Consider the following 25,190-nt stretch of genomic DNA (forward strand, 5'->3'; position numbering starts at 1 on the left):
CTCAGAGCATAAGGCGGGACCAGCCCTGGACACCACTCGGATTGGGTGGATTCAGACGCCAGTTCACCTCACGTGCTCACTCGGGATGTGGCAGGAAACTGGAGCACCCAGAAAACTCACAGGATGTGAGGAGAACACGCAAATTCTACGCAGACAGTAGCCCTGGCTGGGAGTCGTTTTTTGTTTTGTTTTGTTGTTTGTTTTGTTTTTTCTCATCAACATTAAAGGAAGCAACATTGAATGAGACAATGTTATTCGAGGACCTGATGCGCATACATATAAAGTTTAATTTGTAATTTAGGCATAGTCACCGATTAACAACTAATAATAAAATAGAACAATTGTAACAATATGCTGCAATAAAAGTTATGCAAATACAGTCTCTCTCTCCCCCACAATATCTTATTGTCCTGCACTCACCCTTCTTCCTCTTTCGAAGAGGGATGATAAAATGAGGGTGATGAAAGAGGGATGATAAAAGAGGGTGACGAGATAAAGTGCGGTGAATGATGCAGGCGTTGTACCCGCCTTGGGCTATCGACCTTCCGATGGTTCCTACATAACAAGCACCCTATGGCTTCTCTTTGGCCTTTCCCGATCGCCAGCTTCGCTTTTCTTGGGCCTTGGGGCCATTGTTAAATAAAATGAGGGTTACTTGAATACAAACACTGAGATATTTCATGGGTTACCTGATAACCAAGGCCGTGGCTACTGGGTGAGGAAGGAGCAGGAAGCATCTGCGGAGGGGTCTACTGCGTGATGACGCTGGACCAAGGGGTGGGTACCGCCCCAGGCAGAGCAGAGCTTCATGGAAGGAGATTTCATCACACTGATCAGACATGTGCAGTTTTAAGACTCAGTCCTGGAGTTTTCCATTTAGTAGTTTCGGACACTAGTTGACCGCGGGAAACTGAAACTGTGGAAAGCAAATCTTGGATAAGAGGGGACTACTGTGCTCTAATTCAGCTCCTGATTCCGTCACCTGGTTTACAGGCAGGTGAAACTACAAATAAAGCAGGTAAATTAGTTAATAGTATCAAAGCCCATGTTTGAGGTCCTGGAGTAACTAAATAAAGCACAGGACCACATAACCTTATATTATCTCAGTGTCAATGATCTGCCATTCATGGGAAAAATGGATGACTATTTCCCACTCGGATTCAAAGAGTACATTTTGAACATGTTTATCTAAGTTAGAGGGGGAAACAACCTTTCCTGTGGCAGCAGTGTGTAACCCCCTCTGGCTTTAGCCCCTTCCCATGACATCAGCAGTGAAGCACATTATGAGAGAGGTATCAGCTGCCAAGCAATAATACCCCAACCCCGATGCAGAGATACAGATACAAGAAATTCCCCATCTATTTTCTGAACGTGAGCTCCTCACATCTTGCACCATGCATTTCAACATTGGGACACCAAACCAGCCTCACAAATACCAACATTGCACATAGACTACACGTGTCCCCTGGTGGGAGGAGAAAGCCAGACATTCCAAGGACATGCATGTTGTCACCAGTATCTCTGAAGAGCTAAAAACTGCAAAACCTCCAAAGCTGTAGCACCCCGGTGTAGACACCCAATATTCTGTCCATCCAGCACCAGCACACCTTACACATCAAGGGCGCATCAGCCTCTCTGGGAAACATGCTCCCCCTGCCTAACCACATGGCCCTCACAGAAGCTGTCCCGTCAGTACAGGATTTCATCTCCTCCATCAGCTCCACCTCTGGGAAGAGACTCCCCGCTAACCAAAGGAGTGTGGCTTTGCCAGACCCTGAAAGAGAACCATAGGGGAATGCACCTTAGTAAGAGATAAATATGTGAAGTAGTAAGGGACAATCGGTTACTCTGTAAACAAGTCGCTCACTGCTCTGGGCCTTTGTCATTTGCAACAAGAGATAAAATAGGAGCCATTGGGTGGCCTACCTTGTGTGAGGTGCCCATACTCTGGCTTTTACACTACCGCACACACTTGTCTCAGCTACTCAGAGAGGCACTTATTATTTATTCTCATTTTTCAGATGAGGAAGCCGAGGCTCAGAGAAGTTAGGAAACTTGCCCAAGGTCACACAGCTGGGAACTGTCAGAGCTTAGAGTTGACCCTAGGTTTGTGGAACTCAGAAGTACAGCCTCTTTACCCCACACATTGTGCTCTCTTAGAAGCGCCGCACAAGTTCACGAAAGAACTTGTGCGAAAGTTTTCGCATGCGCGAAAGCCCCTCCTGGCACAGCGCATCGCATCGCAGGCACTGACTACACAGAGGAAAATGAGGCTAGAGTGCAGGAGTAGCCGTTCGATGAAAGTTTGCACAGTGGATTGTGCAGCCCACTGCTATCGTATATTCTAGCGTGTCGGTAAGTACGGTTAACCTACGGCGAATATGGAAGAGGCAGTGCATGCTCCCTTACCTGGATCCGCTCTCCCAGAAAGATCCTGTCCAAGAGGCAGTTTGGGGCGCTCCTAGACCCAAACACCCAAACGGACCCAAACAGGACTGTTGCCTGTCGCTGGGGCTCTTCCGTTCCGTGAGCACCCTTGCTTCCTCTGCCTCGGGGGAGAAGCTCACAGGCCCTCCTGTGTTTTCATCACCCCCTTCTGCTCTGTGATGTACGCTCTTAGAATAAGCTGTCTGTTCCTGGGTCACTAACTGCCTGAGTTTTAGGAATTTCTTCTGTGGTCACAGGAAAGTCGATGAGTGTTCGCTCACGCCCACCTCCACTTCCTTCCAAGGTGAAGCTGAGGCAGCACGGCCGGAGCACCGGTGTTTTACCCACAGGTTTATGTAACCGGGTACAACGAAGCTTCTCTGAACTCACCAAAGAAAGAACAGGGAAGGGAATTATCTTAATGGCCCACGCCAGCGTATTTGACACCTGGAGGGAGTCATTTTTCAACAACCCCCTTCTCCACAAAATAAGTGCTTTTCCAGTGCTAATCATGAAATTTAAAAAAAAAGTGGGAGGATCACACCAGGAGGGCAAGCAGCGGGACTTTTCCTTTCTGGCACAATGTATGTACATTCATGACAATGAAAATTAAAACTGAATTAAATGTTAAAGGTAAAAGGAGGGTAAATATGAGTTAACTCTTTATAATTACCTTGGCTACTTTGTAAAGGAGAAGGCGGTGAGCATAGGCAGAAATGCTTCCCAAAGAGTGGACTCCACAACCCTTCCAAGGAGGATTTGCCCAGAGAAGGACAGAATTGAAGTACCCCAGGTTCTGTTTCTTTGTCTCTCATTCATTGTGCAGCCTACTGTTAATGTGAATCTCCTGTTCAAGGGCAGAAATAGGCAGGACTGTGGGGAGCTGTGCCCAAAGTAGGCTAGAGCCATTTCACACCATTATGAACTTCCATTTGGGGTGAGGGCTGACTGAATCATTGAAAGGTCTGGGAATTAACTTCCACGTACATTGCAATTTTTAATAAAGGATAAGGGACCCACATGTACTAGATGAAGCATATATGTGTGTGTGCATATTAAAATGATTCAAACTCCACAATTCACACAGCAAAAGCCTCCCCCCTTCCCCAGGGACAAATACGCTGCAAGGAACATTGATTAGAATTGCTAGTTTGTGGTAGCAATAAAGAGCAAACCGGTGTCCAGATAGCTTTAGTGCTGTTGACGAGTCCTCCCCAGAACAGTGCACCTTTTGTTGTTTCCACACGAGGCAGACGCACCAACAGCCCTACCCTTGCTACACCGCTGTTGTGGGCTCCTGCTTTTAGATTCCTGCTTTGTGCCACAAAGTGTGCTCACGCTTCTTCGTATTAGCTCATTCGATCCACGCCACAATCTTGTTAAGGGACTTAATGTACTCAGGACTGCACAAAGCACACAGTGAGGCCTCAATCATTGTTAGTTCTCCTCTTCATCACCATCATTAATCTCAATTAATCACTTAAAACTGGGCCACAGAGAAGCTAAGTAACTCACCCAACGTGACCCAGCCAGACAAGAGCAGAATCAGAGTTGAACTTCCAATCCGCCTGACTTCCAAAGGGAGCCTCGTCCACAATGCCACTGAGTAAAACTTTCGCAGAGCAGAAAGAGAAGCTACCCACCGGGGATTCAGTCAGTCCCCAAAACTTGCGTCTGCAGTTAATTCCTTCTCACATTAACTTTTCATAATTCCTGACTATGATACTGCGATTTCCAATAACAAATATGTTTTCGGTCTTCATCCAGTTTCTGGCCTCAGAGCTCCTAAAACCCCAGGAACGTCTTAAGTGATGAGAGTTTATAAAGCCGCCTTTTGTTATGTTAATGAGGTGACTTTTGGAAAGAACTCAGGGAAGGAAGCTGGTTGCTAGGGGAACCCCACCAGGCAATTAGAGGGTTGGATCTTGAGTCCCACACCCTGGCCGCCAGAGAGACAAAAGGAGCTAGAGGTTGAATGCTTCTCCACTGGCCAATGACTTAATCAGGTGTGCCCGGAAAGACATGCACATGGACCGGACGTGGAGCCTCTGCACCCTGGCCCGCAGCTCGTCCTTTGCATCTCTTCCTGAGTTATACCTTTTTTTATTAAATTGTTATTTCAGTAGGTAAAATGTTTGAGTTCTGTGAGCCACTTCTGTGAACCCAAGGGTGGGGGTTGTGGGAAGCTCTAATTCAGTCTGAAGTACAGGTGACAACCGGACCACAGAGGGGTTACAGGGTTGGGGGGAGGGTATCAGCCTTGTAGAACTGAGCCAATAGCCTGTGGGATCTGATGCTATCACCAGATAGATAGTATCAGAATGGAGTTCAATTGCAGGATACTCACCTGGTCCCGAGAATTACTTGTTGATGTGGAGAAAGCTACCCACCCCCCATTTTGGAACTGGTACCAGACATATTTACTGACATTCAGCCATTCATCTCTCTTTTTAGTTTTAAGAAATATGCATAGCATTTATTAGATTTTGACATTAAATATGCCCGTGATAACTGGAAAAATGTGTTTCCCCCCCTTGGCTGACAGCTGCCAGCAGCAGGGTAGAACCACACCTGCCTTGATCCCAGAGAGTCCCCAACACCCCCATAGGTCCTAAAACATCATGGGCACCAAAAATGCATAAATGGCATGAAGAAAGACTGAGTGGCTGGAAGAGTTCTTTCAGGTATGTTTTCAGATTAAACTAGGTCCTTGTTGGGAACCGCCCTCCCTGGTGTCAGGAATTGTAACTGCCTCCCATGGCTAAGTGAGTGACCTCTGGAATGCGGGCCACAGGAGACAAAGCTTGTCTCTGGCAGCAAGCGCTGCTTCTGCTTCTTCCCCTGCCCCCAAAGCATGGTCATTGTCCATGGCAGGTATGACCCCTCAGAGAGGAGCAACCTAGGCCAGACACAATCACTTGGGAGGCCATCATGGAAGGATTCAGGGGGCTGCAACAAAGAGGGAGCAATGGACCCTTGTCCCCCCAGCTACTGTGACATAGCCCGAGTCCCCATTTCCATCTGGGAGAAGTGCTGCCTGGCTCTAATCCACTTAAGCCTAAAAAACTATGATGGGGAAGGTGGTGCAGCCTTGTGTTGGAAATGGCAGGTATCTGGGGTAAATCGGGCATAAGAAAGAATATGTAAAAATCCTGTGAAACCTGCTTTGTTTAGAATGCTCTCATTTAAGTGATAAGGATCCAAGCAAGACAATTATCCCTCAAAGTTTTATGGCTCTTTAGTTATCTGACCCTGTCTGAGAATAAGCCCTCATAGTTCTTTGAATGCTATCTATTGTTTGATCCTTACCCGTATTCTTGTGCAAACGAACCCAATAAAAGCCCCTTGAGCAGGAGGCTCTCCGCCCTTCCCCTTGAGGGATTGGCCACCTTTCCTCCCCAAGCAGATCACATTGTGTCTGTCATGATTACTCTCATCCATGGCACACAGGGGGGACCTTCGAGGAAAGTCGCCCCCACAGGTCCTCACAATAGGATCATGAGGTAATATTTTTAAATGAAAAATAAGGAAATGAAAGATCCCATCCAAAGTTTTTTACTTAAATCACTACCTTGATGCCCCCTTCATTTCCAGGCCCTTTGAACTTCCTTCAGACATATCTCGCACCCTGCATTAGTCCACTACCTGCCTCCTTGGCCTCCATATGTTTAGCTGTTGTTTCCTTCTGTATTCCCATCTGAGCTGAGAGATTCATAAGGGCCGGAGCAGTATCTGGCTGACTGTCTAACTTAGTACAATATTTTATGAATGTATTATATGTAACATATAATATACAAGGGGGATCCAAAAAATGGAATTATCTTCTGGAGGGCAGGCCCCTTGTAGTATAAGCTTCCCCCACGAGGTGAGTGTTCTAGGAACCCATCTGTAGCAGGGTACCAGCTGGCATTGTTGTGAGAGGCTGCAGTCAGCTTCAGTGAGTTGGGGGTTTTTTTTAAGACTTTCACAGCAGTTGCCCATTTCATGATGGATGGTTTGCAAATGCACCTGCCTACAATATGAGTGTTCAGCAATTTCTGAACCAAAAACAGCATGACCCCCATACCCCCTCCCTATTCACCTGATCTCACCCCAAGCAACTTTTTTTGTTTGTTTCCCCTGATGAAAAAGGTCCTTAAAGGGAAACATTTTGCCGATGTGGAAGAGGTGAAACAAAAAGTGGCAGAAGCACTAAAAGCCATCAAAGTTGATAAATTCAGAAATTGTTTTGAGCAGTGGAAAAAACATCGCAATAGGTGTACTGCATCAAACAGAGATAGAAACTGAAGTCTAAACCTGTAAGAGTAAAAACACAGTGTTTTATAAATAAATTCTGGGTTTGGGGGTCTTCCCTCATATGTAAAATATATATGTCCACAAAAGTATGTGTATAATAAATAATTAGATAGTCTGAATCTGAGTCTCATGTCTGCCTGCTGTTGGCTGTGTGTCCTCGGAAAATTCACACACTCAGAGCGCAGTTTACTCCTCTACAAAGAGGGATGATAATGCCTCATTCGCAAAGTCACCAGAAGGATTAACAATGCTAGAATGTCTAGAACAGAGCCTGACTCCCAGTGAGAGCCCAGCAAATGCTCAGTGCTGGTTCCCTCGCTCTGCTCAGCTGCAGGCACACAGGATCTTCTACCAGGAGGGTCAGAGCCACCAGTTCCTGAACTGAGGCTGAGAACCTCTGCCCCATGTGATGGCCTTCTCCCCTCCTGGGGGAGGCACTGGAGTTGCTCCTCCTTCCCTAAGTCTGGCAGCCAGTGCTCCTGGGTGATTTCCAGACCCAAGTCACTAAAGCGACAGCCATTCTGTGTCATATCCTCCAACGTCCTTTTTATCCTCTTTTGTTTGCCCCTGCTGATTTTTGGTTTCTGCTGACTCATACTCTGTTTCTGCTCTACTCAGTTCCCTCTGTGCGTCAGGAGATTCCCACTGAAATGGGGATCCATTTACCAAATCTCCAGGCAGACCTACCTTCTGCAAGCTGCCAGGGAGGGGTAGAAAGATCAATAAAGCACAGGCCTGTCTTTGAGGAGCCCACACCCTAGTGGTGGAGGCAGTCATGTACGCACACGGAGACACTGCAATTCAGACGGTGAGGGCCAGGACGCAGGATGCAAAGGCACCCTGAGGAACCCGAGGCCAAGGCAACCACAGCCTTCAAACCTCCTCTGAGAACTCCGTGTTGTAAGCACACTGAAGCCTCGGGAGGGGTGGTGAACTTTGCTCTTTTTAATGAAGAGAGGAATTTTCTGATGGGGGGCCAAGCTAAAGAAAGGACCCCTGCCCATACCTGTTAGAAACACGGCACAATGGTTTACATATTGACACAGTGGCTCCAGGCTTTTGTCCTCAACCCCAGTCTGTCACCCTCCCCAAGAGGAGAGAGAGCCCTGATAGGGGACAAATGCTGAATGAAGACTTCGGGACACAAATAGACCAGCAGCATGAAAAAGATAGTGTCTGATGGGATGGGACAAGTCTTTTGTCCTCTGTATGTTTTGAGTCTCTCTCTCTCCCTCTCCCTCCCTCCCTCCGCCCCCCCCCCCAGTGCCCCAAGTAGCTGGTGTGATATGAGGGGCCCTGGTGCCTCATACAGCTTGGGTCCTACAGTGATGGCAACATGGGAGAGGCTAGAAGGAAAGGCTACTCAGACCTGCCTCTAGTCTGGGAAAAAGGAGGCCTCACACTGTTATGCCGTTTGACCCAAGCAGGGTAGATTCACAAAGGAATTTAGGGACCACAGCTCAGGTAGTAACAAGACTATCAAAAGAGCAAGAAATAAATATCTACTGTGTTGAATCATTACACGGGCGGGTCTTTTTGTCACCAGAACCTAGCCTGCATGCGCTAAGTGTGTACCTGACACAAGGCAGAATGAGGTCAATGCTAGATAGACACATGGGTCCTGTGCTTAGTAGAGAGCAGATAGGGAATGATGACATTTTCTACTTAATATGTATTGCTAAGTGTTGGGAACTGCTCTGCCTGGTTTCAGGAGTTATAAGTGCCCCCCATGGCTAAAAATGAGTGAGCAACCTCCGGAATGAGAGCCACTAAGGAGACAAAGCTTGTCTCTGGCAGCTGCGCTGCTTCTGCTTCATCCCCTGCCCCCAAAGCTTGGTTGGTTAGTCAGAGACGGGTAAGACCCCTCAGAGAGGNAATGTATTATATGTAACATATAATATACAAGGGGGATCCAAAAAATGGAATTATCTTCTGGAGGGCAGGCCCCTTGTAGTATAAGCTTCCCCCACGAGGTGAGTGTTCTAGGAACCCATCTGTAGCAGGGTACCAGCTGGCATTGTTGTGAGAGGCTGCGGTCGGCTTCAGTGAGTTGGGTTTTTTTTTTAAGACTTTCACAGCAGTTGCCCATTTCATGATGGATGGTTTGCGAATGCACCTGCCCACAATATGCTGAGTGTTCAGCAGTTTCTGAACCAAAACATCATGACCCCCATACCCCATCCCTGTTCACCTGATCTCACCCCAAGCAGCTTTTTTTGTTTCCCCTGATGAAAAAGGTCCTCAAAGGGAAACATTTTGCCGATGTGGAAGAGGTGAAACAAAAAGTGGCAGAAGCACTAAAAGCCATCAAAGTTGACAAATTCAGAAATTGTTTTGAGCAGTGGAAAAAACATTGCAATAGGTGTACTGCATCAAACAGAGATAGAAACTGAAGTCTAAACCTGTAAGAGTGAAAACACAGGGTTTTATAAATAAATTCTGGGTTTGGGGGGGGGTCTTCCCTCATATGTAAAATACATATGTGCACAAAAGTATGTGTATAATAAATAATAAGATAGTCTGAATCTGAGTCTCATGTCTGCCTGCTGTTGGCTGTGTGTCCTCGGAAAATTCGCACACTCAGAGCGGTTTACTCCTCTACAAAGAGGGATGATAATGCCTCATTCGCAAAGTCACCAGAAGGATTAACAATGCTAGAATGTCTAGAACAGAGCCTGACTCCCAATGAGAGCCCAGCAAATGCTCAGTGCTGGTTCCCTCGCTCTGCTCAGCTGCAGGCACACAGGATCTTCTACCAGGAAGGTTGGAGCCACCAGTTCCTGAACTGAGGCTGAGAACCTCTGCCCCTTGTGATGGCCTTCTCCCCTCCTGGGGGAGGTGCTGGAGTTGCTCCTCCTTCCCTAAGTCTGGCAGCCAGTGCTCCTGGGTGAGTTCTGGACCCAAGTCACTAAAGCGACAGCCATTCTGTGTCATACCCTCCAATGCCCTTTTTATCCTCTTTTGTTTGCCCCAGCTGATTTTTGGTTTCTGCTGACTCATACTCTGTTTCTGCTCTACTCAGTTCCCTCTGTGCGTCAGGAGATTCCCACTGAAATGGGGATCCATTTACCAAATCTCCAGGCAGACCTACCTTCTGCAAGCTGCCAGGGAGGGGTAGAAAGATCAATAAAGCACAGGCCTGTCTTTGAGGAGCTCACACCCTAGTGGTGGAGGCAGTCATGTACGCACACGGAGACACTGCAATTCAGACAGTGAGGGCCAGGACGCAGGATGCAAAGGCACCCTGAGGAACCCAAGGCCAGGGCCACCACAGCCTTCCAACCCTCCTCTGAGAACTCCGTGTTGTAAGCACACTGAAGCCTCGGGAAGGGGGGTGAACTTTGCTCTTTTTAATGAAGAGAGAAAGCAGGGTCACCAGAACCCTGCTATTCTGACATAGCCCAAGTCCCCATTTCCATCTGGGAGAAGGGTTTCCTGGCTCTAATCCACTTAAGCCTAAAAACCTATGACTGGGAAGGCAGTGCAGCCCTTTGCCAGCTAGAGCGGTTCGGGTGATCAGGCCTAAGAAAGAATATGTAAAATCCTGTGAAACCTGCTTTGTTTAGAATGCTCTCATTTAAATGATAAGGGTCCAAGCAAGAAATGTGTTCCTCAAAGTTTTATGGCTCTTTAGCTACCTGACCCTGACTGAGAATAAGCCCTCTGGCTCTTTGAAGCTATCTATTGTTTGATCCTTACCTGTATTCTTGTGCAAACGAACCCAATAAAGGCCCCTTGAGGAAGGGGCTCTTGGTCCTTCTCCTTTGAGGGATCAGCCACCTTTCCTCCCCAAGCAGATTAGTCTTGGTAGATTACTTTCATCCATGGCAGAGCAGGGGGACTTTACTGGCAAAGTTGCCCCCGCAGCCAAGCATAACAGATTGTATCCTCACAATAATATCCTGCTTTCTATAGCTCGGGAGACTGGGATTAGAAAAGTTAAAGAACTTAACCCACCGTTACAGAAGTAACTACTAAGTGCCACCACAAAACCTATAGTCTTTCCATGACACCATGTCGTCCTTTGCAGTGGAGGTTTGACAGGGGCTGGTATTTGAACTAGACCTGAGACAATGAGTAAGGGGAACAAATCAAGTATTGGAAACAGCCTAAGGTATCCTACAGATATCCCACTCTTATGGAGATTTAACTACACAGCAGTGACCTGGAGTTATAACCTGGTGGCTACAATATTGGAAACAAAATTTGTTTAATTCATAAAGTGACTTTCAGGAGAGCTAACTAATATCCTTGATTTGAGCATGGGTTCTTCCTCTGCATGCAGGTAGGCAAGTCACTGTGGTGATGGGCCCATCTACCATCTGTCTGAGTAAGCAACTGCCAAAACCCAGGGGCCAGACCTCTTAGCAGAGTGAGGACACTCTGCTCTTGGCAGCTGGCTTCAGCTTCCTCATGCAGAACACACCAATTAAGGGGACTATTAGGCTTCTGTTGGAACGCAGTGGGATTCATTAGAAGAAAATCTTGTAGACTAGTTCATCCCAGAACATGTATTTAAATAACCCAGAAGAGTGATTTAATTAGAGAATTAAAAGCTCATTGAAGTAGATGCCAGCATAAAATTCTGTCAAAATTACATGGAGATCGTTGTCCTGGGGCGGGGAACACGCCAAGTATCCTCTGCCCTCCTTTTTAATGGGCAGGTGTCTGCAGTGATTTGTGGCTTAATCGCTTTATGTCCAAGCATATAAGACTAATTTTCTTTGAGTCTTTCTCGACATGATTAAACTATATTCATATTATGGATCTCAATTCCCCCTCCCAGGGGTGCAAAACCGTAAGGTCATTGGGGGCCTGGATCCCCAAACGACATCGATGACCAGCGTGGCAGCTGTCAGCAACAGCAGAGAGTAAAGGCGGGCTTCGACTCTGTTGCAGGGAGTGTACAGGAGGACAATTGGAGGGTGGAAGAGGCCTGGGGGAGTGACATAGAACGAAGTCACCGTCCCTGCTCTGGAGCAACCCAGAGACAGCCATGGACACCCATGGTGGGACATGGTGTGGCTAGAGGGGACAGGCGGTGGCTCCCACGTGCTGGCTGCGCCAGTCAGCGGGAGGAGGTGTGAGAGCAGGCTGCTAGCCCCATTGACTGTATATGGTTTTTCTGTTGCTGCTGTAACAGGTCACCACATTGGGTGGCTTAAACTGCCTTAGGTATGATCCAAAAAAAACTTTTAACTCACTTCTTGAAGTCAAACCATTTTTATTCTTTTCCTCATCTTATTTATTGCTTTTGCTTGATATTCTCTTTATCGATATTTTCTTTGAAAATAACTAAATGTAAATTTGTCAAAATGAGGTCAAGTCAGAAGTCTGTAATTTCCCCTTTACTGAAATGTTCCAAAATACTTTTTGGAAATGCAGATTAAGTACTGTATTACAATTTTATCCATTTGGCCATTCCCATCAAAAACAGGGAAGATATATATTCAGAGTTATATAGGCTTTAAAAACTACTAAGTGTATTTCTGACAGGAAAGAAATTCAATTTTGACAAAGCATCAATAAGAAGTAAATGCTCGGCTAATAATTTTATACATCTAACGGGTTACAAGACATTTCTACAGAAGGTTCTACTGCGGTACAAGCTCTGACCCCACCCCTTCTTTTAACAACTGTTCCGTGAGTGTCATGGCCATTTCTGGAAACCTTCCCTATGCTGAATAGCTAACAATAATTATCTCTTTATGGAAGAGACATAAAACCCCATAAATATACCCACACAACTCAAAGAAAAAGTAACCTCACGTAGCTGACTTCCCATGAGCTGGACACAAAAACTTCCCATGGCCTCTCCAATGGAATCCAACATAAAGGAAAGTGTGTGGCCATTGAAAAGGAAGGAGACGTTCTAACCAGTTGCTCGGAGCTGAAAGTACCTTGCTTTCAGGAGACAACAGAATGGTGGTTACCAAAGGGTAGGAGGGGTGGGGGAGGGCACACTGGGGGAAGGAAACTCCACTTCTGGTGGTGAGGATGCAATAGAGTACACAGATATTGAATTATGGCGTTGTACGACTGACACATATATGATGTTATTAACTACTGTTAACTCAATACATTTAATTTTTAAAATAAAAGTATCTTCTGCAATTTTTTAAATCATATGAACGCATTGCCAGGGGACTGACCACATTCACATGCACACCCTGGGCCTTGGAAAGGGGCCTGTATGAGCGAGGAGCCCTAAAAATAGAGCTTCCCTGGTCTGTCTCTAATTCCCGTTGTTGGTCCGATTAGCCACAACCCACACCTGTGCAGGTGAAGGTAACTCTAACTTCTGAAACAAATCAAGACGAAGATGTGTAATGGCTGGAGCATGAGGATGATTTCTTGCTCACATAAATTCCCAATGAGGTTTTCTTCATGAACAGACACTTGCCCTCCTCCAAATGAGGGCCTGGAGACCCAGGTTCCTCCCACCTTTTGGCTCCACCTTCAACACCTGAATCCCAAGACTGCCAGGCCCATCTGTATGGAACCACAAACTGAGAAAAATGATGGAGAATCACAGGAGGGAAGTTTTATGGGCCCAGCCCACAAGCGAAGCCTATCACTTCCACTCACATTCTATCAACTGAAACTCCATCACGTGGACATTTCCAAGTGTAAGCCAGGATCTAAGAGTGGATACCCTGACTTTGTAGCAGTGTAAGTCTGCAGAGGTTCCGGTTTTCACCCTGCATCACTTTGAAGTCCAGTTTACAAGCAGACAAGATAGTTATATTAATCTCTGTTTGGTGGTTGCTAGGGCAGGCACAAGTTTCAAGAGTAAGAAAAGAAATCCATTCCTGTTACCTCTATGCCAATGAAGTGACCAAGAAAACATGGAGTCATTCTCATGTGCAACCACTAGATGGCTCTTTAGATCTTTGTATTCCTGAAGTTCTGATGTGATTTGCCTTTCAGTGGAGCAGGATAAAAAGATTTTCCAGTCATCTGAGCAGCAATATAAATACCGCTATTCTTCCTGGCCTCACCCAAAGAACTGGTCTGGGCCTGCCTCCACCTCGGGAAGATTAACAACCAAGAGAAAAGAGAAGTCAGCCCTGTTAAACAGAGCATGAGGGATGCTCCCTGGAGGCAGAGTCGCGGAGCACACAGGGCCTGGCCAGAGCCTCTTCTCTGCCCCAAACGCTCAGCGGGACACGGCCTCACACAGACTCCGTTCCATCATCGGTGAGATGGAGACTATACACTATTGTAACTTAATATAAGTTTCCTGCTTTTCCAAATTCTTTCACAAACAACCGTCTACTTCTGACCCCTGGCAGCCTGGTGAGGCCAGCACTAGGTGTATCTGTTCCTTGGCAAGTGGGAAAACTAAGGGACTAAGTGAAAACTAACCTGCCTGATGTCACAAGACAAGCTGGGGGGTGAATGCTTCTTCCCCACGAAACTCAAGATTCTTCACATTGTTCCGTGGTTTGCTGCCTACACAACACAGACAAGGCTTTGTCCTCCTTGCCCCTCACTAGGGCATAATGAAGTAAGCACGACAAATAATGTGACCCATATATTCACTTTATATAGAGGGGAAAACGGAGATTCAGGGAGGTGTAAGCAAGCTGCCCATTTTGGCAGGACTAAGGCTATAACGTACATGTGTCAGATTTCCTCTTAAAATCAGCATTCAGGTTTTAGTATCGAACTGTTATTCCCCCAAAAGACTGACTTTCTTCAACTGCTGCCACATAAGAGTATAAATATTAGAAAAAAAAATTTCGTGTGTAGAACCGGCCTTATTCCTCTCTCCCATTGAACATGATCCTGCAACTTGGCCAGTGGCATGACTAGCCCTGCCTTTTGCACACTCTGGCTAGATGACAACTCCGCGGGGGTGGGGAAGGCAGAAAGGCAAACCAGTCAATAGCAGAGGAGCCAGCAGCCAGTCCTCCAGCGTCTGCACACCGAGACATATCACAGAGCACTACTTTTCACACTGGGCGCCCCACCCCCACNCAAATAACGTGACCCATATATTCACTTTATATAGAGGGGAAAACGGAGATTCAGGGAGGTGTAAGCAAGCTGCCCATTTTGGCAGGACTAAGGCTATAACGTACATGTGTCAGATTTCCTCTTAAAATCAGCATTCAAGTTTTAGTATCGAACTGTTATTCCCCCAAAAGACTGACTTTCTTCAACTGCTGCCACATAAGAGTATAAATATTAGGAAAAAAATTTCGTGTGTAGAACCGACCTTATTCCTCTCTCCCATTGAACATGATCCTGCGACTTGGCCAGTGGCATGACTAGCCCTGCCTTTTGCACACTCTGGCTAGATGACAACTCCGCGGGGGTGGGGAAGGCAGAAAGGCAAACCAGGCAATAGCAGAGGAGCCAGCAGCCAGTCCTCCAGCGTCTGCACACCGAGACATATCACAGAGCACTACTTTTCACACTGGGCGCCCCCCCCCCGGCCCCCCTCCCCCAGCCTGGCCCGCTGCCCAGGCCACTCCAGGGGGTGCTGGGGAAGCATGGGCTGTTTTTCAAGCCCTCCCCATCGCCTGAGCTGATGCTGAAAAACAGCCAGAACTGAGGACTATTCTGCTCTCCAGGGTAAGATCAGGCCCAAAATCCTGTGATTTGCTCTATGTCTGAAACTTTTAACTTAGCCAAAAAGAAATGACAATCTCACTCAGAAGAAATTATGACAAGCTGACCTACAAATCAGCTACAAGTATTAGTTTAGGATTGGAAACCATTAAATAACCAATGAAACTTTGATCCAGCACAGACTCCAGGTGAGATGGAAAGAAATCCACAGGCAAAGAGGGCTTGAGTGCCCCGGCCATGTGACTTTCAGATTTGCTAATATTTGCTAATAATGCCTTGCACGTGGCAGATGCTATTCGGGAAGCGGTTTAAATTGCAGTTCCTCTCACGACCACCAGGGGAGACACCAGGGCCCTCATGTTAGAGATGACAACACTGATGTTCCAAAATGGTCAAATGAGGACTTACCCACTGCTGGTAAATAGCAGAGTTGGTTCCAACTCTTAGAAATAGCAACACCGACTATAGCCTGTGAGTCTGCTGTGTGTCTGGCCCATTGCCTGTAGTGTACACATGATTTCTAATCCTCATGCCAACCCTAAAATGCAGGGTCCCACCGTCTGGAGGAGAAAACCCACACTTAGAAAGGTCCAATGACTCTACGAATGGCATCGCTAGAAGAAGGCATGCCGATGGCAATGCCAGGTTTAGGGGTCACCGTTGCTGCTCTGATAGTCTCCCCATTTTCCAGCTTGCTCTGGGCAGTTGGTGGGTGATAACATACAGAAGCGATGGTAAGACCTTCCCGGGTGAATTGTGGCCCTGCTCAGAGAGAGGACAGTAATTAAAGTCACGCTGCAGCACTTCCTGTTTCCTCATGCCATTGTGTGGACTGGCTTTGTGGAGAATGGCTTTTCTTACAATGTTCTGGCAGCAGCCCATGACCCGGCCTGTGCCAAGGTGATTCAAATTCTGTCCGAGTTCTGGGCTACCATTCAAATGTGTCCTGAGTTTCTCTGGGCCACTTTATCTCCGGACATGCATTGAAATCCTGTTGTTATGGGCAGAATTGATTAAGAGATCGGATCCTGGGCAACACTCTGCACCCCTGGCTCAGGCTTGGACTCAGGCTCGGGCCCAGGTTCCGTGGCCTGGGACTCCCTGCAGACGACCCAGAGCACGGGACCCAGAGCACACTGGGAGCTGCCCAGTGCCTGCCCAGCCACTGAGTCCATTGTGCAGGATTTTGTCTTCCGTGGTAGAGACTCCCTCCAGTAGTGCTCCTTACGGAACAGACCCGGTGAAGGGGCCAGTTAGTCACGGATTCCTAATCATTGTCGGGGGATGGGGCCTTTTCAGTGCCAGAGCTTCCAATGACCTTTAAATCCTGAGATTAAAATCCTGGGGCATCCACATCCCTTCCTCCCTGAAGGCAGACAAGAGAGCGGACCAGAAAGCCCAGGACTCTCCCGGCTCTCTGCTGAAGCCTCTTTAGGCAATGATGGTAACTGTATCAGCTACTGTTAAAAGGGTCTTTATATAATGCTGGGGTCTCTATACATGTCATCAATGCAGTCACAAGCCCATGTGATGTCACTATCGCCACTTGACAGAAGAGAAGACTGAGGCTCCGGTGTAGTCATCTGCAACATTCAGACCTCCTCACTAAGGCAGGCAGGACCCACCCACAGCAGCCTCTTCCAAAGGTAGGGAGTTCTGGTCTTGTACAAAGTTCTTGTCTGGTCTAGTCGCCACCTGAACCAGGATAGTCAGGAATAGGAAATAAACTGGGGGCTGAGGGAGCCTGCCTGCCCTAGAAGTAAGGAGTCCCGGAGTCTTGGTCAGCATAGGCTGCTACAACAATGAGCACAGCTGAAGGTCTCCAACAACGGACACATATTTCTCACAGTTCTGGAGGCTGAACGTCTAAGGTCACTGTGCCAACGTGGTTGAGTCCTTGGGGAGGGCCCTCTTCCTGGTGTATAGAGGGCTGTCTTCTTTCTGCGTCCTCGTGTGGCAGAAAACTGACCTAGCTGTCTCACCTCTCCTTATAAGGGCACTAAACCCATTCTCCATCCCCCGTTCTCCTGACCCAAGGGCCTCACCTCCAACCATCATCTCGTTGGGGATCAGGGTTTCACTATATGAATTGGGGGGCACACAAACGTTCAGCCCATAATCCCTATGGCTCAGAGACAGGGTTTAAAAGAAAAGGCCGATGACTCGGGGAGATCCTGGAAAGGGAGGAGGGGCACTGGTGATGCTGGGTGTCTGAGGTGACAAGTGCCAAAACCAGTCCTGACCCAGGGCTCCTGGGCCCTGGTCCAGAGGGAGGTGATCACCTTCCCACAGAGCACGTGGGCCCTTCTCAGCAAACGAGAGCTGCTGCGCCAGCATGTCTATCCTGAGTAGGACCAGTTTTCAGGGGTGAACGTCAGGGTCAGAGCTACCTACACCATATCTTTGTGCAAACTTTAAAACCAAGAAGTCATCCTGCTCCTCGTGTGCAGGGCTTGGCAGGATTAAAGTAAGCAGAGGTTAGATTTCGGTCCCCACTCCTCTTCTTGGCTGTGTGGGCTCCACAGTGTCCACAGTCTGTGTAACTCTGTGACCCTGTGTGGCATCACTCACAACGACTGTAGCAGGTCTATCACCCCCCAGGAGTCACTTGAATGGCAAAGCCAGCCTGAGTCCCCTTTTCGGTCTGTATGTCTTTTGGACTGTGGAAGCTCTCAAGATGCTGGCAAGCTCTGGGAGGAGAGGGAAGTCCCTAGGGGCAGAGATCCTGAGACTTTGTGCAACTAAGGCAGTAGGTGCTCGAGCAATTAATCGAAAAGAAAAGAAGCCTAGCCACAGTCATCCCCAAATTGTGGAGTTATTTCTAACAATTACACAACTTCTCCTGCTCACTGCCTGCTCTTCTGATTTTCATGACTTCTATGTAGGTAGATACCTGAAATTCTCCTGGTCAGGCATAACTAATTTAGGTTTATGGGGGTTTTTCTGCATAGTAGGAAGAGGACTTGTGGTTTAGGTGTGGGGACTCAGACAGTGAGAGTCATCTTCCAGCATCGACTCAGTTCTGGGGCACTGACCAAATAAATACCGGGTGGAAATACCTGGGCCAATGGCAGGAAACAGAGCTAAATGTGGGCTCAGAGAGCAAGGGCAATCACAATACCCTCCACGACTGCAGGCGTGGGTCCCTGCCATGCCTTTGCCAACTCTAGCCCACATGGGCTCCCTGCAAATTCCTAATTTGTCCTGCCCCCTCTTTTCCACAGGGCATCTGGCCAGTTGCTTGCACCTTCCTCGCACACTACTGCTGTTATTCGAAGCTAACCAGAAGCTCTGTTGGGCAGGGATCCTGCATGTTTCTATGTCCATCTTTCTCATCGTCATATCCCACCACTTAGCACAGGACCTGCCTTCAGGGAGGACTTCACAAAAATGTGTGACTGAGCTTGCCTGGACTGAGGAATTTCTTAGTGTGTGGGACCCTCAGTGGTAAAAATCGACAATCCTGGCAAACTAGGATAGTTAGCTACCCTAAAATTCACAACAGTTAAGGTCTGAATAGCAGGGGAGATGGGGGCAAAATAAGTGGATTCTGTTCCTGAGAGATTCAACTCTAAAGAGAAAAAGATGAGTATTACCTAGGAAAAGGGTAACAGGGTTGAGAGAGTTTTTTAGTTTTTTATTCCTCCTCTTCTTACTTTTAAACCATGCTAAAGGAGTATTTCCAGGATGAAAGGAAAAAGTGGGGGGGAGTGGGGGACAGAGGGGACGTAGGATAGTTGAAGGAGCAACATCTTGTCCCCATGAAGTGGGAGGGCAAGAGGCCGAGCCATGAAAGCAGAAGGTCCTGCCTGCTGGAGAGAAAGCCTCATGTATGAAAGTGGGTTGGGAATTGGAGAGGGATTACAACAGGTGTGCCTCACACTGTCGGGTCATGGAGTGAGGGAGGGGAATGCTGGAGGCTTGGCTGAAGATGAGCAAAGGCTTGGGACAGCCATTAGAGTCTATAAGAAGACACGGAAACACACTCTAGGCACCAAGAGATGCCTAGCTGGGCTGGGAAATCATGAATATGCTGCATACAGTGTAATTACCAATGAGGCTAAGATCCCTCGCCTGTCCAAAGTGACACAATTAAAAGCTTATTACAACATACGTCTGGTCTTGAAAAACATCTACCATTGCACTTATCGAGAACAACCTATGGGCAAATATGTGGCTAGACAAGAGACAAAAAAACTTCCTAACAGGCTGCAGTAGAAAATGACAAGTGAGAGGAAGCAACACTAGGTTGAGCTCTTGGCAAGACTGTTATCAGTGGTCACCACCTACTGTGTGGTGGCAGGAGGCATGGTCAGGCACCCACGTGCTCGGACTGCAGAGCAATGTGGGGAGAAGATAAATCGGAGAAAGGCACTCGGGAGGCCACCAGGGGGCTGAACACCTATTATTGCCATCCTGGACAACAGGGTGGTTTGGAGCCTTGACATTAAGCCAAGCCTTGGCTGCCTGGGACTAAGAACTACTCTCCTGCTCTTGGTGGGGATTTCTACACACTCTATTCCAAATCCCCATGAAAGCCCTTTGTGATAGTTACCAAGTTCACCAATGGAAAGACTGAGTCTTCATACAGTCAAATAATTGGTCCGTGGCTGGTAAATTAGCCTAGATGTAGCTGAGTAGATTGGCTGAGCCCCTTCCCTTAAAGATAAAGATAAATCCTTCTTACTTTTCACTCCTATACTAATAAGGATAATAACACTACTGAAGCACAAGGCTTAGTAAGAATTAAGTGAGATCATGTATATGAATGTTCCAGGCACCCCACCGATGCTGCTTATATATTCTTATAGTATAGTGGCTCTCAACTGGCAGCAGTTTTCCAGGGGACGTGTGGTAATGAGGTAATTTTGATTGTCACTAGAGAAGTGCTAGTGACACCTAATTGTCACCTAGTGAGCAGAGACCAGGGATGCTGCTAAACATTTTACTATGGACAGCTTCCATGACAAAGAATGACCCCACCCAAAATGTCAGTAGTGGTGACGTCCCATGGCAGCACAATGCAAGGGGCTGCGAACCACACAAACTAATAAAATACAGCGGAGCCTCACAAGTAACAGGCAGGTGTTAGGACACTTGTAGATCGGAATTTTGAACCCAAAATAACTTGCTTTCACCAAGTTATTTAACCAGTTTGAACCTCACTTTCCAAAGAGGAATAACAACAGTACCTACTTCATGGGATTGTTAAGAGATCCAGTAGCCCTGGCTGGCGCAGCTCAGTGGATTGAGTGTGGGACTGTGAACAAAAGGATCACAGTTTGATTTCCAGTCAGGACACATGTCTGGGTTGCAGGCCATCCCCCAGCAGGGGATGACACACAAGAGGCAACCATACATTGATGTTTCTCTCCCTCTCTCCTTCCCTTCCCCTCTAAAGATAAATAAAATATTTTTAAAAAAAGAGAGAGATCCAGTGAGTTGGTGCTTAGTTCAGTGCTGGCACCTGGAAACACAGTGTTGGCATTATCACTACTAAGGAAAGGCCTGCCTAGTGGGATGCTGGGACTGGGATACCTTGTTTTACTAAACCAGGAAAGAAGGGGAAGTTAAGAAACACTGCAGTGACACTGTGGCCTTCATAACTGTCACAGGGTTATTTTTTTCCTACTGTGCAATTCTATCTTGGATAGTACTCATCACCAATCAATTTTGATAAATTAAATGATTGTTCAATAATACTCTGATAGCACAATGGAATTTATCAGTTTCACCATTTTGAAAGAAATTCTATAGACACAAGTCTTCCAGAGTTGCAAAATTTTTTTCATCATTAATAAGACTCATTTCCCCAGGCTATATTTCCCTGTGGTGCTTTCTTAATATATGTTTTATTCAGGAGAAAGCAATTTAGTGATAGCATTTTCAATTGTATGCCATGGCCTGATATCCATCCCCCCTAAAAAAATCATTTCTAAAAATATTTCAGTACTTTTGATTTGGGGAAACACTGACCTGGATTTTAAAATCCTCTGTAGTAACACTGAGGTTTTGCCTTTCTCACATGTGTTCTTAAAGCCGACCTCGCTGCCTTGAACAGAGGCAGCTCTCCTTTGCAAGGTCATCATCAACCTCTTTCACTTTCTGGGTGTTGGTCTCTCCCTGCAATTTCACCTGCAGGTCTGCAGACCTGAAGGACTCCCTTTTCCTCTGCAGCTGCTCACTTCCTACCCAGTTTTTCCTCCTCCGCCCCTCAACCATCCTGGCGATGCTGGGGGGCTACTCAGCCGCTTCCAGGCTGGGTAAAAACATTCCTATGACTTTCCCCAAATCTCTCTGAAATAACAGATCAGACTGCTCTCCCTGGGCCCCTGTAGATTCCATTCATAAAACCTGCTCTTCAGGGAACTTCACAGCCATCGCCATTCCTTCCATTTTGGGTCCGTGTGAGTGAAGCAGCATGGGAGAGGGAGGCAGAAATGAACGGAGGGAGGAATGGAACGGAAGGAGGGGGGAGGGAGAGAGTGCACAGCTTATAAAGAAAAGGGCCATCATCAGGCACATAGATGAGCCAAAAAGGGGGGCACAAGACGGGCAATTCTAATGGCTTCCACAAGGGGGAAACCGTGGGCACATGTATATAAAATACAAACACACTTGTAGAACCAATCAAGCGCTGCAGTGGCTTCAAGACGTTTTACGCATTTTCTCTCTGAGCTACGCAACAAGCCGCCAAGTGAGAAGGGAGGAATATTGTCATCCTCATCCTCTCCCAGAAGAGACCTTGATGCAAAGAGGTTATACCTTGCACAGTCTACCTCACACCAAGCGGCTGTAGAATGGGAGAAGGGAAGGAATGTGACAGACGTGAGCCTCCTATATGAGATTTGCAAGGAAAGCCCACAGAAACAAAACATCAGAGAGCAAAGAGAGGCCGGAGAAAGAGAAGGAAAGAAAGTAAGCAAGGGCACTAACCAGAGTGGGAAAGGATGAAAGGATAAGGAGACAGAAAAGGGGGCAGAAAATACCTAAGAGTGACAGAAAAGAAACGCACACCCAAGGACCAGCAAAGGGAGATCAGCGGAGGACCGCTGGCCTCCAGTCCTCGGTAACGCTCTCACCTAGCGAAGCAGAGACCACACGGGAAGCCGTCCTCTAAGAACACAGCCAAATGAATGACATAACCTCCACTCCAGTCTTTTCAATATAGGCTTTAATTCATGATGGACTCAAGGGCAGAGAAGGGGAGGGACCAGGGCACTGTTTGGAAGGGTCAGTTACACTAACATACACTGACCTTGTGCTGAAAGGCTGTAGAGACAGGCGGCTACGGAAGCCACCTCTTGCCCCTTCTGCCATCCCCACCCCATCACCCAAACCCGCCTTGGTTTCTTGGCTCCTCTGTTCCAGTAAGAACCTACCAATGGCTTAAAAAAACAAAACAGAACAAAACAAAACAAAAAACACTTGCGACTGTGATTAAAACAACCCCCAACTCCTCTTCATTTCAAGTTTTTTGTTTAAATCAATTGAAACTTTGAATCCCGTTTCTTCTCCGCGAGCGTTTTCCAATCGTTCTTTATGCTTAGGAGAGACCCGGAGGGGGCGCTCCCCACAGCCATCTTTCAGGGGAACGAGGATACCTCGCATCAGTCCCGGTGCACTCCCTCCTCCCCTGGCCCCCCTTCCCAAACCCCATCCGGCCTCCAAAGACTGGAGTAAACTGTGCGGCCATAGCCCGCGCTGTACTCGTAGGACACCTGGTGGGGCGTCGGCGGCGGCGGGGGCAGGGCACAGTCTGAAAAGAAGGGGGAAAAAGAAGCCAAAAAGCCTGGACCGTCCTCTCCACTCGGAGAGTCCACCGTGGCTGGGTACAGGCGGCGCAAGGGCTCGGTCAAGGTCGAGCCGCCACGGGGGGTAGCCAGAGACGGCTTCTTGGTCGGGGGACAGGCCGGGGCGCTCCAGGTCTCGGGGTACAGTAGGCTTCCCACCATCGCTGGGGGCGGCTCAAAGAGGCTGGGCTCCATCTCCGGAGGTCCCCGCAGGACCGTAGCTCCGGTGGGAAATACATCCAGAGGCTCTGCGGCGAGCAAGACACCCGCCTCGGTGCCAGGGCCATAGTCCGGCCCCAGAAGTTCGAAGAGCTCCAGGTTCTCGGAGCCCTTCTCCAGGTCGCACAAACTCAGGCAGGGCCCCGACGGGGTGCCTCCGCTCGCCCGGGGCTCGGTGAAGAAGGACGGGGGCAGGTTGCGGGCACGCAGCGGGACCTTCCTGGAGCCCGGGAGCGCCGAAACGCCCACAGGGCCGGGGGCGTCCCCTACCGTATCCCCAGTACCTGCTCCGCTGAGCCCCACGGTAGGCGCGGCCAGCGAACCCCCGGCGGAATCGGCGGCCGCGGGGATGTGGCGCAGCGAGTCGAAGAGGGCGGCCAGGCTCCGGCTCTGCAGGCTAGCGGCCGTAGCGGCCTGCGACGCATCCCGCCTGGGGGCGGCCTTGCCGTGGACTGGCACCGCGACGGTCTGCGCACTGGGAGCGCTGAGCGCCCGCTTGGCTGGAGTGTCGGTGGCGCCCGGGGAGGACGGGCCCGGGGACGTGGTGCCCATAAGACCACTGCAGCGCTTGATCTGCTTCTGTAGGTACTTTCGGTGGTTCACCTTCCGCTTCGACTTGCCCGGCTTGTCCAGTGCAAGCTTGATGTTGCTGGACGCCGAGTCGATGAAGCTCAGGAGATCGCGGGTGGCCTCGCGCATGTCCCCGCCCTCGGTGCCCGCCAGCAGCGTGCCCGCCGATGTCCCGGTCTCATCGTCCTCGAAACAGCAGCCCTTGTCCAGGGCTCCGAAGGCGCCCCCCAACCCATCTGGGGAGCCCCCGAAGCCGAAGGGGACGAAAGGATGCGTGCTGAGGAGCGCCGCCTGCACTGCCATCTCCGCGTCTCTCCCGCGGCTCCGAGAGTGGCGGTGCGCCCTGGAGAATGGCCGGTGCAGCCCGGCTTCCCAGGCCCGGACGCCACCCGGGCACTGTGCTTGTGGCGCAGCCTCCCTGCTCTGGGCCCGGTTCGCAGCTCGGCTTCCCAGGGGAGCTCATTAGATCTTGTAAGGGAGACGGGGAGGGAGGGATCGCCAGGCGACCGCCCCGGTGGCGGAGAGGAGGGGCTTACTAAGTCTGGCCGGTAGGGGTGGGGAGTGGGGGGTGGGTGTCCGCTTTTCCAGTTTTCTGAGCTTTCTCAAGCTCATCGTCTTAACCCCTTAGTTTCCCTTCGCCCCGCGCATTACTCTCATCTACCTCCGGTCGCAAGCTGCAATGGGAACTCCAGCTTCTTTACCTGGACGCCCTGGTTCGGAAGCCTCTCCCTGAGGCTCAGAAAGTAAGAGTTCAAAGACCTGGGTTTCACTCCCAACTTTGGCAACAACAGCCTCAGCTACCTGGCGCTTGCGCATGCCTCGTCCTGTCCATCCGTTGCCTCGTTTAACCTTTGAGTAGTCACCCTGTGAAGTACAGGCCATCATGACCATCTAACAAATGAAGAAACAGCCTTGGAACGTTTCTGTGAGTTGGTCAAAACTACATCCAGTCTAGTCTGATTCCAGAACTATTCTAAGCTCTTGACAACTCGTGATCCCTCTTGGCCTTGATTTTTTTTTTTTTTCATCTATAAGTTTGGCGGGGGCGGGGGGGGGGGGGCACNCCCCCCCTCCCCCCCCCCCCCCCCCCCCCCCCCCCCCCCCCCCCCCCCCCACTTGTGTCTTTCAAGCTCTAGACTTGGTGGTATTGATTCTAACTCCAGTTTCCACAGGGCTTCCAGGTTCAGTGCTCTTTCTTCGACCCATTGATTGTCAGAAGTAACAATTAGCTTATAGTAAATTGAGGCCAACACGTGGCTCAGTTTTTATTAGTAGTAGATAGCAGGCAGCAAGGGAGAAGGAAGC

At 48.7% G+C, this 25,190-nt stretch overlaps 1 protein-coding gene across 1 annotated transcript; it reads right to left on the minus strand.

Moving 5' to 3' along the window:
* Nucleotides 1-22,462: 22,462 nt before the first annotated feature.
* On the minus strand, nucleotides 22,463-24,821 carry FAM181B (family with sequence similarity 181 member B). Its single transcript, XM_037042824.1, has one exon. The coding sequence runs from the start codon at nucleotides 24,186-24,188 to the stop codon at nucleotides 22,914-22,916; it is 1,275 nt and encodes a 424-aa protein (XP_036898719.1). The 5' UTR covers nucleotides 24,189-24,821; the 3' UTR covers nucleotides 22,463-22,913.
* Between the last annotated feature and the right edge of the window lie 369 nt (nucleotides 24,822-25,190).

The sequence above is a fragment of the Sturnira hondurensis genome, unplaced genomic scaffold, assembly GCF_014824575.4.
Source record: "Sturnira hondurensis isolate 20B ecotype Veracruz unplaced genomic scaffold, ASM1482457v3 Scaffold0003801, whole genome shotgun sequence".
Taxonomy (NCBI): domain Eukaryota; kingdom Metazoa; phylum Chordata; class Mammalia; order Chiroptera; family Phyllostomidae; genus Sturnira; species Sturnira hondurensis.